At 40.7% G+C, this 16,694-nt stretch overlaps 2 protein-coding genes across 2 annotated transcripts; one reads left to right on the forward strand and one right to left on the reverse strand.

Moving 5' to 3' along the window:
- Positions 1-2,896: 2,896 nt before the first annotated feature.
- On the forward strand, positions 2,897-7,506 carry LOC116252449 (vacuolar protein sorting-associated protein 2 homolog 3-like). Its single transcript, XM_031626717.2, has 11 exons — positions 2,897-3,450; positions 3,688-3,732; positions 4,077-4,111; positions 4,231-4,281; positions 4,571-4,675; positions 4,770-4,841; positions 4,998-5,069; positions 6,736-6,816; positions 6,901-6,936; positions 7,027-7,082; positions 7,244-7,506. The coding sequence occupies exons 1-11, from the start codon at positions 3,417-3,419 to the stop codon at positions 7,293-7,295; spliced, it is 639 nt and encodes a 212-aa protein (XP_031482577.1). The 5' UTR covers positions 2,897-3,416; the 3' UTR covers positions 7,296-7,506.
- A 522-nt stretch (positions 7,507-8,028) lies between these two features.
- Positions 8,029-15,697, reverse strand: LOC116252447 (casein kinase 1-like protein 10). The gene is made up of 14 exons (XM_031626714.2): positions 14,655-15,697; positions 14,377-14,417; positions 13,289-13,358; positions 13,055-13,203; positions 12,811-12,906; positions 12,523-12,593; positions 11,775-11,836; positions 11,600-11,663; positions 11,402-11,486; positions 10,738-10,864; positions 10,542-10,615; positions 10,383-10,452; positions 10,156-10,292; positions 8,029-8,862 (listed from the first exon to the last, which is right to left on the reverse strand). The coding sequence occupies exons 1-14, from the start codon at positions 14,737-14,739 to the stop codon at positions 8,575-8,577; spliced, it is 1,419 nt and encodes a 472-aa protein (XP_031482574.1). The 5' UTR covers positions 14,740-15,697; the 3' UTR covers positions 8,029-8,574.
- Between the last annotated feature and the right edge of the window lie 997 nt (positions 15,698-16,694).

Here is a 16,694-nt window from a genome sequence, read left to right on the forward strand (position 1 = left end):
CATCTGATTTACTTGCTTTTCAAAATCAGTGCTCAAAAATGAGTTGGTTCGTGCAAAATCTTTCACTTTCGACAACAGATTATGGTAAAAGCTGAAAAAACAAATGCCTGTCATTGAGTCCATGTGTACTTTTTCTTTTCATAGTCATAGAACGAGATGCACAAGATTGAGTTATTGATCTTTATCTCTCTCTCATATATTAGGGTTCTTCAACATTGTTTAAAAAGTGGATCGATAAGCCATGTGCAAATTATTTATTTAGCTAGCACCTAACCTTTGGATGAGTTTTGAAGAAGGATACCCCATTTCTCAAGGGATATATCTTGTTTTGGTATCTCGAAATGTCACGCTTCAACTTGTGCATGGGTAGCTTCTTATTTGCGGCACAGTGAATTGGTACTTTAGGGATTTGAAATGAAGACTAGTTGTCTGCCAACTCTTGTTGTCTGCCAGCTCTTGCTTGAGTGCCAACTGTTTATTAAAAAAAAATTAAAAAAAAAAGGAATACCGTTATCGTAGGTTTGAAATTTAAATGACATATTTTGGAAGTATTTATATTTGTGCGCCAATCGTCTCACACACACGATGCAGACAAAGCGAGCCACGTCACATGAATTTTATATAAAAGAAGGCTGTCCGTTGTCTAGACAAGGTCTGACTTCAGAGTTAGAGAGACTTTGTCAACGGTTCATTTAGTTCAAATTTGAATACGAATTACAAGCTTAATCTGGCCTCCAACATGTCAAAATCAACGTAACCCCTCACGCCTTTCCCTTGAATTGACGTGCTTATGAATTTTCGATAACATAAAATAATGAAGAAATAGTTTAGAACGCGATCCATATGTTATAAGGATTGCATGTCACTTTCTAATTCATGGTTCTTGTCGTTTTTTAGTATCGGTTGCTCTTTATTGTGAAATAACAAAAAAACTTTACGATTTCATATTGGAAGAAAGTATATAAAAAACATTGGTTCTCTTGAATCAGCGAAGTCCTTTTACCATCTATTCGATTCAAATTGGCCAATTGAGACCCGTTCCGTTGAGATCATAACATTAGTTTCACTTCAAGGATGGATCGGAATCTGATCTATTTGCATCCTTAAATTCACAATCAAGGTGCTTTTGGATGCAGATGATGAAGAAGCCAAAACTGGATAGCGATGCTTTTGAGACGAGTTGCAGCCCAGGTGTGCTACCACAGTCGCAGTAGGACAACGCTGAAAGGATTAGGTAGGCGAACATAATGACCGGTGGGGCCCACCATGAGCCAAGACCAGTCGTAGCATGCACAAACTGGGAGTGAGTCGTCTCGTGGGCTGTCTCTGTTGCCGACCCGTTCCTTCTTTCTTCTGGATTCGGAGTACGGGTTCAAGTCCCTATGTTGTGTACCCGGCCGCTTCGTACTCCTTACTACGGATGGGTCCGGACCTTGAGCTTTGCTCCAAATCCTTACCCCGTCCTTGTCGGATCGCTCGAGTTTTAACCAGATCTTTTACTCAAACTGGATTTGGATAAGTTGTGCTATATTTGGTAGCATCGCTCTGATCTAGATCCAGTTTCCATATGCTAGTGCCCCAGTCCCAAAGACAAAGAAGGGCATTTGGAAGCGCAGGGCTTTTGCCACTCAAGAAGAAAGCTGGTTTTACTTCGCTTTGGTGGATAGAATATGGTCAACACTCAAAAGTTGCTGGCCCGAATCAGAATCCAAGTCTGGAAAAAGTCCAGCGACGTAAGTCCGAAACCTTGAACTCGATTTGGAGCGACGCTTTGGAACTTATTTTGCGATCCATATTCGAAAAATAAAAACCGGTGATTCTCGAATCCTTTTTCGTTTAACAGGTGAGCGCCCACAAGTCTTATGATTCAGCTGATGATCATATTTTATAAGAATAAAAAAGGCATAGATGAAACTCTACTCTTTGACGTATTCAATCGAGTCGCTTGTTCAAGCCAAAGCTAAATTCGTTTATTTTGATCAAATCTGGCTCGAGTTCCGCTCGTTTAAAACATGGGTTCCCTAACTTTTTTTCTAATATAAGGACAAATTACATTGTTTGTTGGTATCTTAGAGGACCGTCCTATCCTAGGAATTAGATCAATTAGCGATATCATTCATCATATTTTAGATTGAGTAGCTTTAAGCCATTGTTGTCATCTATCCATTCAGCCAGAACCATCTATAAAGCTCATAAGATTATAACTCGTTTAAGAGACGTGAACTGCAGTTCCCAAATTAAAAATAATTATCTGATGCAAACTTAATGAAAATGAGGTACTACAAATTTGTAGGGGCAGGAAGCACATCAAAGATCCGACCCGACCTTAGATCCTTTGGCTCTGATACCATAAAAGAGAAGGCCACAAGGAAACTCAAATAACGTGGTTCGACTCCAGTCTCGTTCTACATCCTCAACCAAAAAGTTTCCTTCTCACACTTGAATCGTTTGTCTGTGTGAGAGGTTCTATTGATTTTTTAAAAAACACACCAGCTATTTCCTTATTCTTAGGATCACAATTGGTGTCAATATCTTTCTTAGTTATAGATTTGATCTCCGTTCCTAATTTTCTAATCAACCGCATCGCAGCAGCTACCTTGTGTTGATCCTTATCTTCATAGCTGAAGGGCATGGGAAAGAACGTTAAACTTGATGGACACTCTACTCAGATGGTGAGCGAGCAAGGAGATCAAATCTGTAACTAAGAAACTACAGATTTGATCTCCTTACCTTTATCAACAAAAAACGCGGATAAATGATTGGTCTCTCCGTTTTAAAGGCGCCGCGGATTTTCCTTTGGCGAGTCGACTCAAAATCCTGAAAAGTCCGTTCGTTCGGAAATGTTCGTTAACTTCAAAAGCTCATTTCACGTCGAACCGGCCTTTTTCCCTTTCCCACCAACTCCTCCCTCCAACGTGACATGGAGCGCGAGACTTTGAAGTCGATCCGATCCAGCTCTCCAAACTTCGAGTCGATAGACGAGACGGATCAGATCGGTTTCATCGGATCGACGGATCCAGATAAGTTGAGTTCGTAAGAGAGTTGAATTCTTGTACAGGTCCAAAAGAAGTCCAGATTTATCTCACAAGAAGTTGGAAGCCCAAAAAAATTGCCGTTTTAAAGTTTTGGTGGACCCGGAGTGGGGAGCAGCACTCCACGTCAAAAACCGAGACGACGAGATTCGCCTAATTTCCGACTCGAATCGGCCTTCTTCCGCGGAAAACTTAATTGCCGCGAAATTTCCAGCTGCACTGGGAAATTTGCCCCTCCCGATCGTCTTCTCCGAAGGCGTTCTTCCGATCGAGGAAGTCCGAGAAACTTTCGCCTCTCCTCCCCCGCCACCTATTCGGAGAGAGAAATTTGGTGAATTCGATCAGAATTTCCTGGTCTGGACTGTTGGTGACTCGGGAAACACGATGAATATTTTCGGGAAAAAGCCGACAACAAAAGGTCTGTGTTCTTCTCGCAACCATTTCTCCTTGTTTCATCAGACAATCACGTTTCGTAGCTTTCTTTCGATCCTTTTGCTGCCTTCATCCATAATTCTGCTAATTGAAGCCTTTACTTCCGAATTTCCCTTTCCCTGTCAATTTCAATCGCGATCTTTCTCGCTCTGAATTTTGTTCCTTCTCCTTGGACAATTCGTTTGATTATTTTTCTTTTCTGGAATTATGTGATGGATTGCAGAAGCGGTGCGCGCAAGTAAGCGAGAGATGGCCGTCGCCACAAGAGGTATGAATTTCTTCGCGAACTGAGTGTAAATAGAGATAGACTACCGAGAGTTTATCTTTCACTCTTTTGCTTATCGAGTTTTTTACATGATCGTGAATTAATCTATGTTGTAAAGTGTTATCCAACAGAGAGTTGTCTTGGTTCGTATCCAGGTGGTAAAAATTTAAGAAGAGTTATGGTCTCCATCAAGTTGTTCTGGTGCATTGTATTTCTGTCATTCTTGGTCTTGGCCGCGTTGTTTGGCTTTCTAGTATTTCTGTTATAATTTCCTCATTCATCTTAGACTATCGGACGAGGAAGCAGACGTGGCTTTTTCTTAGGGTCTTTTCTTTTCTCTATTTCAGGTGTCGAGAGGGAGATTGCAGGACTGCAATTAGAGGTATGTCACGTCATCAACCAGAAAAATAAACCAAAGAGAGGAAAAAGAAAAGCTAGAGAAGAGTGTTCTGTTAACTTCTTCTTATCTTTCCTAGCTAATCTGAGGCTGCATGTTGGCAGGAGAAAAAGCTTGTTGCAGAAATAAAGAGGACAGCTAAGACTGGGAATGATGTGAGAGCACCTCTACTTGTTAGCGTTAATTTTTTTTTCACATTTTAAACTTTGAACCGACATTTATTAACATATCAACTTGACAATTCTGTGTATATGAGACCCCTTTGCATCTTCTCTCAAGGAGAGTGCTTTTGTCTTTTTTTGGCGTCAGTACAGGATATTTCTAGCTTCCTTTCAGTCAATTTAGTTGTATTTTCACAAATTTATTCGGTAGATGGAGCTTATCTACTTTGTATTTGCTTAATTTTCCTGTCTTCCTTAATAATGTATTTTATGCAATTTGTAGGCTGCCACTCGGGTGTTGGCTCGTCAACTTGTGAGGCTCAGGCAGCAGATCTCAAAATTGCAAGGAAGCCGTGCACAGATGAGAGGGGTTGCGACCCATACTCAAGTGCAAACCTTCTCACCTTTTCTCTATTAGGTTGCTTAACTAATGTAGCATTCTAGTTTTAGAAAAACTAGTTCCCTTGTTTCTTCTTTTGCAGGCAGTGTATGCCACTACTTCGGTTGCTGCTGGTATGAAAGGTGCCACCAAAGCAATGTCATCAATGAACAAGGTATGCGCTATTTCTAATACCAATTTCTTGTTGAGCACCCTACTGAGAAAGTTTTCTAAATAGATTTCCTTTCGTCACTGATTTCTGGCTTGAGTGGGGGGCAATTCTTTTGTTGATCTTAATTATCTCTTACTAGTTACTATGTCTGGATTACAGCAATTAGCACCTGCAAAACAGATGAAGATTATGAAAGACTTCCAGAGGCAGGCAGCGCAAATGGATATGACTGTAAGATTCTTCTATGGATTTCTCCAATTTTCATACGAAATCTTAGCTGTCATTGAACAGGTGTATTAAGATATAAATCTTGGGACATCTGCCCTTACATCTACTGTGCTGTCTGAGATAACAGCTGTCATATTTCCTTGATCCTATGAATTTTTTGTAATATTCACGAATTTGGGTGAATCTCCACATGTAGACAAATTGTAGTTATTACTTGGTCTCAGGATTCGTTTGTCTACTGAGAAATCCATATACTTAGCAGTAAAAGCTTATTTCTTGTATTTTTCCTTCCCAAGGATAGCTGTGGACGAATCCAGTTATCTGCTCTGCTGTACTCCAGTAAGTTGTCATGGCACGAATATAAATTTCAGATCTCTCAAGAAATATAAAAAGTGGTCATTCAGTTTTCTTGAAATATAACTTTCCGTGATATAGTCAGTAATGATGAAATTACATTCTACTGAATTCAATGTCCACTTTAATTATTGTGACGGCAAAAGTGATTGATAAAGTTTTGATTAACTAAACTTGGTTTTCCTTTTCCCCTGAATTTATTGCTTATAGATGTTAAGTGATTTTAGTTGGTAGCAGGACAGGCATTCCAAATTTAATGCCTACATCCATAATGTCAAACATCATTTGTGAATCCTGGTCCCAAATAAAATTTAAGCAGAATTTTTGTGCAGATTTTCTGGGAAAGGGCAGTTGTCGTGTGACTGTTTTCTGATGTTATGATGGCACTTCCATTCCTTGCCTTTTAAGTAATTATAATGTCAACATTAATGACTTGGTAACATGCTACACTGCAGTAGATAGCAAGAAGTTATTTTGGACTATAGATCATTCAGAGATGAAGTTATCCGGTGGCTAGGAGTAAGATCTTAACCCTATCATGCTGCAAGAAGCAGTTATTTTGCCAGGAACCGTAAATTAAGACAAAGCAACTCATTCACACTAGCTGCAATTTGAATAATTTCATGATAAAAAATTTCTTGGGATGCACTGCCTATAAAGGAATGGGATGATATACCTTCCTCCTACCTAATTCAGTGTGGCTGTTTTTCTATTTAGACTTGCAGAGGCACGTATCTTCCATCACTGCAAGGGAACATCTCATTGACATTTTTAAGAAATTCAAAAAAGCAACGTGTTGATTTTGTACATGTTGCTTATGGTGCTTCTAAGGGATTCTCGTTCATCTTTTCTTTGGGCACCGTATTCTACCTGTGCCTGCCAGAAGCTCTTGTACATTGCCTACATACTTTGTCCAGACTTCTTCTGAGCAGTTAGTTAGTTGTGAGGCATGCATTGCCTGATAGTTTGGGATTTCTCTGCATTCTAAGTAGTAGTAATTTTATCGATATTGGAAATGTAGGACAATCTGTAGCCTTCTGCAAAAGTGATTCCTTATCATAACTTGTATCTTGCCTCTGTGTTATATTTTAGGACATACTAGGTTCTAGGTTTTATTTGAATCTTGGTAATGGTCGGCATGAATATTTGAACCTGATTTATTTAAATTGTGGATTATAGCTTCTTGGCAAGGGTTTGTGCATATAGGTGGCCTAGTCTTATTGGTTTTCAAAACTGCGTCTAGTTGGTAAATGGTATATTCTTTACTGACTTGTAATTTGTTTGCTCATAGCTTGTGTTTTCTTCTGAGATGCAGAGTGACATGATGTCAGAGACGATTGATGATGTCTTAGACGATGACGAAGCTGAGGAGGAATCTGAGGAGTTGACGAGCCAGGTTTTTTTTTCACTTTGTGAACCAGTCAATGTTACCTTATGCGTAATTGTTTCTCCTATAATGTGCTTAAATCTTTCCCTGTAGGTGCTCGATGAAATTGGAATTGATATTGCTTCACAGGTCTGTTCCTTTCATTAACGCTGTAATACCTCTTACTGCATGCACATTTTTCAGTGCTGATGGTTAATTGCTATTCTCACTTCCAAACAGTTGTCTTCAGCCCCTAAAGGAAGAGTTGCAGGGAAGACCGTTGAAAGTGTGAGCAGGTAAGCCTTATTCTATACAACTGAAACCTATTTCTATTTCAGATGCCAATTCTTGCTGAAAAGATTACGCATCAGTTGAGATATTAACTCTGCGGCAATCAGTGGAGAACTCTAAGTAACCATCATCCTCTGCAACTAAGAACTCATCTTTTATATTGTAGACCGGATGTGGATGAGCTAGAGAAGAGGCTCGCGGCTCTGAGAAGTGGCTGAATTTTCACGGCGTGGCCTTCGAACCACAAAGACAGGAATTTGTGCGAGACTGAATGGACAAGACAAGGTTTAATTCACGATTTATTGGACTATTTTGTCTCCTCCGAAGAAACTGTATAAATGATCAACTGAAGTATTAATTTGCTTCCACCATCAGTTGTGTACACTGTACAGCTCACGTATGTATCGTGATAAACCATATTATGATCAATCACGACCCCTCTCTCGCTATCCGCCACTCTCACGCCACAAAGTAGGTATGGAAGTACAAAATACACGAAGCGTCATATCGAAGGATGAATTGGTAGCGACCAACATTTCTGATGCAAAGCAAGCCACAAGGCTCGGAACGTAGGCCACCAAGGAGTGACGATTTAGCGGACAACAGCTTATCTTGTAGTCATTTGTCTGAAGGGCAAATCTTGTTATGCCAATGCCACCTACAAGATGATGGTTGCAGTCAGACTGCAGATCCATCGCTAACGGGCAGGCGCCCCTGCTTTATCGGCATTTTATCAGCAAAGAAAGGTGGATCTCGAAGCTCCCAAAAGAACTAGCAGACAACTCCGGGTGTCGGGGAACGCTCATTCATGTGAAATCCATGTGAAATCCCGTGTCCTTATTCAGCAGCGGCCCCACTTCACTCCTTCCGTCGTACCTGGCTCGTCATGTCAAATATACGGTCAACAGTGAACAAATAAAGAACCTCACAGTCTGGGGCAACGAAACCATATGAATAAGAGACTACATTTCAACTTGGAGAGAATAGTTTGAATGCTCTCACATACTAGCATTTACATGATCAATAATGTAAGATTATAATGCGTTCATAATAATGTAAGATTATAATGCGTTGATAATAGAGTCTCATATATCACAATGGTTCGCGCTGGAAAATAAACCCCAAAAGAAAGGGGGAAGCAGATGAAATAACGGGGGCAGTCCTTGCACCAAACCGCAACTGACCCGCCTCAGCACGCAGGTACGATGGTCTCTAGAAGCCTCTCCTTCCACCGGTAAAGAGTCGCCGGGGAACAATTAACTGTAGTAGCAGGCATCGTGATCGGATTCATCGAACTCTCTTACATATACATCTGTCGATCAGCGCTTCAACTACATGAAAATATAGACAATGACGCACCAACCTATTTAGGTAAAGATAGATGCTCGAACTTGGAGCAGAAATCCAGGGTGGGGGCCCTTTTCCACTTTATCCCTTCATGTATATTCACATTTCACATTCAGAGCTACCACCATAGTTTCCTCATTTTTAGTCGTTTCACTTTCTCTTGTCGCCTACGGATAGAAGCTCGAAATTCCTCAGCTCATCCCGGGAGGACCTCGACACCAGATTTCGGGAGAGGGTCGCGGGCTTTGCATCATATCCATGTTGAAGACGCTGTGTAGCCAATGGACGGCCACTGCTACTTGAAATGAGCCGGGAAGATGACCGACCATGGTCCCCGGGATCGCCGGAGGAGCTGGGCCTGCTGCTGGAAGGAACTGCTCTCTTTGTGCTGCCACCGTTTCTGGATGAAGATCCACGGCCTCTTTCAGCATCTGATGTCTGAAAAATTTGAAACATACTTGAGACGTTTTCCAATAGCCAATGCAAGTGCAGTCGTGTGACAAACTGGCGGTACAGTAAAAGTAACAACAGCAGTATAAAAGGAGAAATAACACGGTATAAATTGAAGATCAACCATAACCTGAAAGACTTCAGAGATCCGACATACTGAAGGTTGGGCTTGAGGAAATCCAGCACTAGAAGATTTTCTCACTTGAAATTAGACACATAGACATGATTTGGGATTGGATCGGCTCGCTTCATAACCAGAAGTGTGTGCGAGTTTTGAGCAAATTTCAATGAAACAGAAAGTTGTAAAGAACGCAATAGGCGAAAAAGTTTCTGTTCCCAAGGAGGTTTCCCATTGGTTTACAGACCTACAGGTCAGATTCTGATGCAATGCAGCCATGAGATCACATTCAGTGGAGACAGGAAAGTACGAAGCGAAAATATTCCAAGAGGCAAAAAACCAGAAGGCTTATAATACCAATCCACACTTAATTTATATTGCTTGCCTAGTTGGCCTGATCAAAATTATGGATATAAATCAATCCTTCAAGGACATGGATCTGGTTGTTTATGCTCGAATTTTCCAGCCATGAAATATTTCCAGGAATCCATTTTAAGATCACACAGAAGAAAATCGCATCAGCTAACCACTGGATATGAGAAATACATCCTAAGTCCATGCTTGAAGAAAATGCCAACTGCATAGATCCCCACATGTGAACGGTAGCTCAAGATGTGGAAATGTGATAAAATAAAAAAGAACTCTATCTTTCCTGTTGTTTTTCCTTTTAAAATTTTGTCGTGGCTTCTCTCGGCATTCCTAACTAAAAATGGAAACCAGCTATCTAGATGAAGTTCAAAGAAACCAAGTTAACCGATCACCTCCAAGGCAGAGCAAGATTATCATCTTGGTAGATAAACGAAGAACTGCAGCTACGGCCTGGTAAAGTTGAACCAAGTTAACCGATCACCTCCAAGGCAGAGCAAGATTATCATCTTGGTAGATAAACGAAGAACTGCAGCTACGGCCTGGTAAAGGTGGTGAAGGAAAAACATGAAACCAGGACTACGGATTCTGGCAATTCGGCAGCCATTTTTGAGGGTGGGTGGGGGCGGGGGGAAAGGAAGACAAGGCTATAGAGAAAATACCATACGCTGCTTGGTGAAACACACAAACTATCTAGCGAACCTATTATGTGTAGCATCAATACCAAGCTGCATGTGATCTGAAGTACATGGAAGGAGTCATTTTGTCCTTCAAGTAAAGTTTCCTAATTTTCTTACATCTTTTAAGCCTGGGTGGAGATGAGCTTCCAAACCCTTCTGCTTTGAATGCTCACCATGTTGCCCCAAAACTCCACTGTTCCTGCGGGAAAATGCCTCAACTGCACCAGAAAATCTGTCACGGATCTCCTGTCCCACTGCAAGTACCGAACTCCATAAGGACCCCAAAGCTCAGACAGACTTTACCGGACCTGAAGATCAAGCAGAAATTGAATGAAGTTTAAAACCTGAAGTCCTTTCCATCCTTTCAGCTGATGGGCCAACAGCTGCACCACTTTTTCCAATGTTTGGAGATGGCTGAAAAAAAGAGAGCATCAAATATGTTTAACAAGAAAAGAACAGGCCAGAAATTCATAAGCACCATCTCAGAGAGTCCAAGCACTTACACGTGTTCTTGAGTTAGAACTAATCTGTGGGTATTTCAGAATTGTCCAATCAAATACATAATCAAATTGAAAACCTGCAACCCTAAGACATTATCAGAACTTTGATCATAACAATAAGTGAAATAACCATCTTACACTGAGGAATCAGTGCCGTATATAGACAAACAAACAGAACAATCTATATTAAAAGATTTACCTTCCCGAATAAAAAGATCACGGAACAGTCTTTTTAAGTATGAATAATCTGGTCTGTCATCAAATCGCAAGGAGCGGCAATAGTGGAAGTACGATATAAATTCTGATGGATACGATTTGCACAGGACCTGTTCAGTAAATACAAAAAATTTAACATGATGCTCAATAATTCATAATCAGATTAAGATTCAAAGACTGCCCAGGCGTGCATGTAACCTTGGACCTCAAGACTTAAACCAGGTAACTAAGCTCAAAACAAGAAATACTCTCCCTTAGCAAAGATGTAAGCTCCAAATTGCAAGATGCAAATAAATGACTGATGATCGATAGACTACTTCAAGATCAGAAATATTGATGTTTTGGCAAGTGAATACAACTCTACGCACAGACGGACCAATCAAGAAAATGGAAATCATTAAAAGCAAAACTTGTAGGTCTAAGCAAATCGACCAGAGTTAGCTCAATTACAGTGTTACAGTGTTCACCATGGGCACTATAACTGAAGTTACTGGCCACAAAAGAATAACCCACCAGGAATTTCAATTCAGGTGGATCTGGGGTATTTTCCAGGATTTGAGCTTCACTAGAAACATCCCTTTAGAAACCAACACTCATAGCAGACTGACCAAGAAAGCACACGGATACATATTAACTCAGAAACAAACCTCCACAGGAGTCAACATCTTTTTCTCACTTATTTTGTCATATTTCTGCTTCTTTGTTCCAGCTTTTAGACCTTGCCATGGGAGACTGTTTCAGGAAACAATATCTAGTGAGGAAAATGGAGAAAACAAACTTGTGCATCGAGCATCCATAACTGGGAATGGGTTAAAAATGAAGGAGAGCTTGATTTCAGTAGCGACCTTCCTCGCAAGAAGTACATGAGCACATAGCCAAGTGACTCAAGATCATCTCGCCTACTTTGTTCTGAATAACACAAAACGCAAAATAAGTTGACGATAAACAAACAAAATCAAACAATCAAGAGCAGACCAAATATAGAAAAAATAACCCCGAGTATGATCACACATCACTCACCTACTCCCAGATGAGTGTTGACACTTGCATAACGAGCTGTTCCAGTGAGGTTCTTGTTTTCCCTATGAAAAATGATTTGACACAATCCCAAACTTGAGAAACATTAAAAAAGAACAAAACCACTCCAACATCTACATAAACATATGAGCGAGAGAAGGAGAGAAAGAAAGAGTTCACATACATTTAATTTTCACTTGTTTTGTCAAAAGAAGTATCTCAATTAATGGACAAAATAAGGAACTCTTAAGCAAGATAATTTCCACAACAACGGCACCACAATCATCATCGAGCATATTATAGAAGCAAAAATCCCCAGTACCACATCTTTGTTTTTCAACATCTTCTGATGCGATAACGCTTCTAAATTACGAACAATGACATGCATAAAGGTATCCAAGATGCACTTTTTATAGAAAATTTTCTTGAGAGAAGGAGATACAGGAAGCCAGAATACAAGAGCAGCCTGCCTCTGTGGATTTAACTCAAGAGCGGGTTTCCATATGAAAAGGAAAAAGATCGCACAGGTGCAACAGCACAACATAGAGAGCTTGCTAAATGCTGATAAATGTTGACACAAGGGAAGGTTGGATTTATGTTTTTATCTTTGCAGGAAACACAATTATAACATGAGCCAGAAAAGAAAAGAACAGATAGAACAAGATACTCTTTAAAATAATCAAACTGGTAGTCAACATCCAAAAACAGAAAAAACACATCTTGGAAAATGGAGGGAACAAAAGACATTTACCTGTATGGGATGTGCTTATGGGTCGTAAGGTCTCGGTACTTTTTTGCTAACCCAAAGTCTATTATGTATACCTGTGATGGAGAGCACACTCATAAATAATGAAAATAAAAACTATCATGGGAATAGTGATCTACAAAAGATTACATACAACACTTAATAATGTGATGGCTTTAGCATTCGCAACGCACACAAGAAGAGAGTGCACATCACTAGATGGACCATCTGACTAGGAAAGGTATATCGATGCAAAAATTAAATTTCAGAAAAAGGAGATACACAGGTACCTACCTGGTTTGCTTTCCTCCCCAGTCCCATGAGGAAATTGTCTGGCTTGATATCCCGATGAATGAAACCTCTAGAATGAACATATTCAATTCGGTTGATCTGCCAAAACAAAAATGAGAACTTAAAGCCCCATAGATGAAATCAGCATAAACGAGCCAGAAAAGAGAAATTTCACATGGTCTGGAACAACTCATACAGCCAAATCTGTCACGAACCAACGACAAAGTACAGGAAGATAGATACTTACTAACTGATCTGCAAGCATCAGTACTGTTTTTAATGTGAACTTCCGGTTGCAATAGTTGAATAAGTCTTCCAGACTTGGTCCAAGGAGGTCAATAACCATTACATTGTATTCACCCTCCACACCGAACCATTTCAAATTGGGAATCCCCGCTTCATTTGCAAAAAGCACAGAGTCACGTTGCTGCCAACTAGAGTTGCAGAAGTCCAAGGGGAATAGTTATGCCAGAATACTTACTTCCTCCCTGAAGAAGGACATACAATTTGGACTCGTAGTGAAGTTGAGGATGCTTAGTCTTCACAGGTTCCTACAAGAACAAGAAGAACCTCTTTTACAAGATGGAGAAAGCTAAATTTGGGGAATTTCCTCAACAAAACATTTTACTTTCAAGATATTAGTGACACCAGAGTGGTGTTATTTAGTTACAGTCTTATGAAAACATAAAATTTTTGCATGCCATGATCATACTCCATCTTTTCATCTTTCCCTAAGATAAATCTCAATTACTTTGATAGCCAGTTTGGAGAAAATTTCGTTCTGTCAACCAAATCGCCTACGGAGTTCAGTTTAATGGAAATAAATAAATCATCCTTAGGTGTTTGACGTATAATAAAATAATCCTAATATGCCAATTGCAGCACAAAAAATGGAGACTCGATTCAAAAAGAATAAATGACATCCTACTCTCTTGTATGAATGGTTTATGTGATATCTGCCGTTGCAAATTCAACTTTCCCTTTCTTTTGTGCAAATCTTCGCTTTGATATATCATATGACCATTCACAATGAAAAATCTTTAATTTCTTCAGTAGCATCGGCCTTCACACCACTCATCTGCCTCGTTCAGTGCCACCATCCGATTGGGAGATGGGAGTAAACTTGACATCCTACCTCCCACCATTTTTGAGCTTGTAACTACATTGTTACAGGGTCGGAATGGTCAAAATCCACTCCGTATCTCCTTAACAATATCGCCTCTCATCATCCATCCAATATCCCTCCAAACATGCGTTTTCAAGAGAGAGACTAAAAGCGTCAGCTAATAACCTTTGTCATGGAAATCCTGCTGCGAGTCAATGGATGACTAGCATCCTGAGAAAGCCACAAAAACAAGAGAACGAAGGAACAACAGAGAAAATGCCACAAAATTTCAACAGGATGCCGTAGTTCATCCTTCCACAATCACACACACACACAGAAATTAAAAATATCAAGGCAAAGGATTGTAGATGTGATCACCAACAAGCACCACTTCCCTACTAAAGAAAAAGAAAACGGCAGGGTTGGAGGTGAGGTTGTTAGGGATGGAATAATAAACAGCATACCAGCTTAATAGCCACCTCTTCACCAGTCTGAATATTAAGGCCTGCAACAAATTGAACAACCGTCCAAATCCAAAAGAATATCAATATCCACAAACTGAAGAACCTTCTAGCAATTCACAGTTCACGAGATAAATTTTCTCCCAAAAAGAAAGGAGGACATAAACAAACGAATTAACGTGGGCAATCTGAACATTAACTAGAGAGAAAGAAAATCTCCAATGACAAAACGAATCAGACGCGATAGAAGAGGAACTAGAGAACACGGACGGAAACCATACCGAGATGAAGCTCACCAAAAGATCCGCTCCCAATCTTCCTGCCGAGCCGAAACTTGCCGCCGATCACGTGTTCCATGTCTCCCATATAATGGACGGAACCCTAATTAAAATAGCTCGGAGCACCCAAACGCTCCTATCCACCAGTTACCTTCTCTAAGAATTCTCAACCAGCAAAACAAATGTTCCACTGAAACTAACAAGAAACCTCAATTCCCTAAAGAGCCCCGTCAAGTTCCGGTCATCACCTACAGCGACGATCGAAACGCCGACAAAGAAACCCCGAACCCCTGTCCTTCTAGAAAGACACTCAGAACCCACACGCCACCATCACCGACAAGCCCAGAAACCTAACTTCCCGTTTAACCAGTCGACCGGAAACCGAACAGGTACCCAGACCCGCCACGCACCATCAGAATCCGGCGACACGGAACCACTATCGAAGGACGCCCAATGCCTCTTCCACTTTGTCCACGACGTAACGGCTCAGTAGGGGTTGCAGGATATAAAATCTAACGTAGTGCAATCCAAGGACGACCCTCCAAACGAAGGAAACAATCTTGCATTTTAAACTTTTCTCTACGGGAGAAGAAATCCAAGAATGATCCAGAAATAGATGGAGAATGTCACAAAAAATTTCACAGGTACAGATAAATGCCAAGTACATAAAGACAGAGAGAAGAGAGAGAAAGATGATGATGATGGATTTACAGGGAGGACGAGGGTGGATTCAAAGAAAGAAAGAGTGATGGTGGTAGCAATGATGATGGCGATGACAATAAGAATTTGAGGGAAGGAGGGAGTGAGCGAGCAGAAAGAGGAGCAGGCGGGGGTGAAAGAAAGCCGAAATGGTGAAACGCGGGGTCACGAATTTTGGTGAAACCGGTTGGGGGAGTGGGGCACGTTAACTGGGCGTTTGCCAATTCCCGAGGGAAAAGTAAACTTCCCTTCCTTTCAAGTTTCAACTCAACCCTTCTTCCCCTTCACTGCGCATCACATTCTCTCCCTCCCTCAAGTTTAGCACTCGAGGCCAATTGGGTTTCACACAGAAAGAAAATCAGTGGTGTTTGGTTGTGGACTTTGAATCCAATTCCTTTCTTTCTTATCAAAATAATTTGATCGCAACTCCGCTCCATTGTGATCCCAAACAGACTCAACCCCGTGATGTTTGGCAAAATTGCCGTCGCTTCCTGAGGAACATAAACCACTAGTAAGTGAAGTTTTCTCGCAAGGAAATCTTTTGGTGAAAATACGCGATTTTGGGCCTCGGAAAGGAAAATCGACCGTCACTGACTAAAAATTACACAACATCCGAAGATTTTCTTAGACGGTCGCAAATGTGGCTATCGATCGATCGAAGGTTCAGTTCTAACACTTCACGTGGGCAAATGGGTTAGATCTGATGCGAGTCTTTTGTCATTTTTTTATGGGAATTGAGATCCGCATTTGGCCTGCCACAGGAAACCACGTTATCAGCCAGATTTTGGCTGCTCAGTATTGAAGTGTTTGGGACTCCACTCCAGTCCGGGTAGGCCCCCCAAAATTTGGGATTCGATCTATAAAAAAAATGAACAAGGAGCACAATAAGTAAATAGTTAAAAAAAAAAATTGCTATGAGTATTAATAAGTAAATAAGCAATTTGTGTAGGTCTGTCTGAGTAATTTATGCACCACACGGCCACATGTGCCTTGGCCACTGGGTGAGTTCTAGTTGATGTGTTAAATGATGGTTTGGAATGGCCAGGCTTGGGAAATTGCGCGCCCGGGTTGATCGAGGTAGTGTGGACCGTTTCCTACGTCTCTTTACATTCTCTTCCAAGCTCCAAACTCCAATAAGTTGGGCAAAGAACTTGGCTTGCTCAACTTTTTTTGCTAACCTCAACTCTTTGAACAAATAAAAGTCTAAAACCTATTATCTTTAATGGAGTTGGTATAATGGGATCGTGTAAGAGCTAACAAACGACCGATCACAGTTTAAAACTCTGGACATATTAACTCACTATGCTAGAGAGCCACCGATGTAGATAAATAGTTGAGTTCCAC

This window comes from Nymphaea colorata, chromosome 4, assembly GCF_008831285.2.
Source record: "Nymphaea colorata isolate Beijing-Zhang1983 chromosome 4, ASM883128v2, whole genome shotgun sequence".
Taxonomy (NCBI): domain Eukaryota; kingdom Viridiplantae; phylum Streptophyta; class Magnoliopsida; order Nymphaeales; family Nymphaeaceae; genus Nymphaea; species Nymphaea colorata.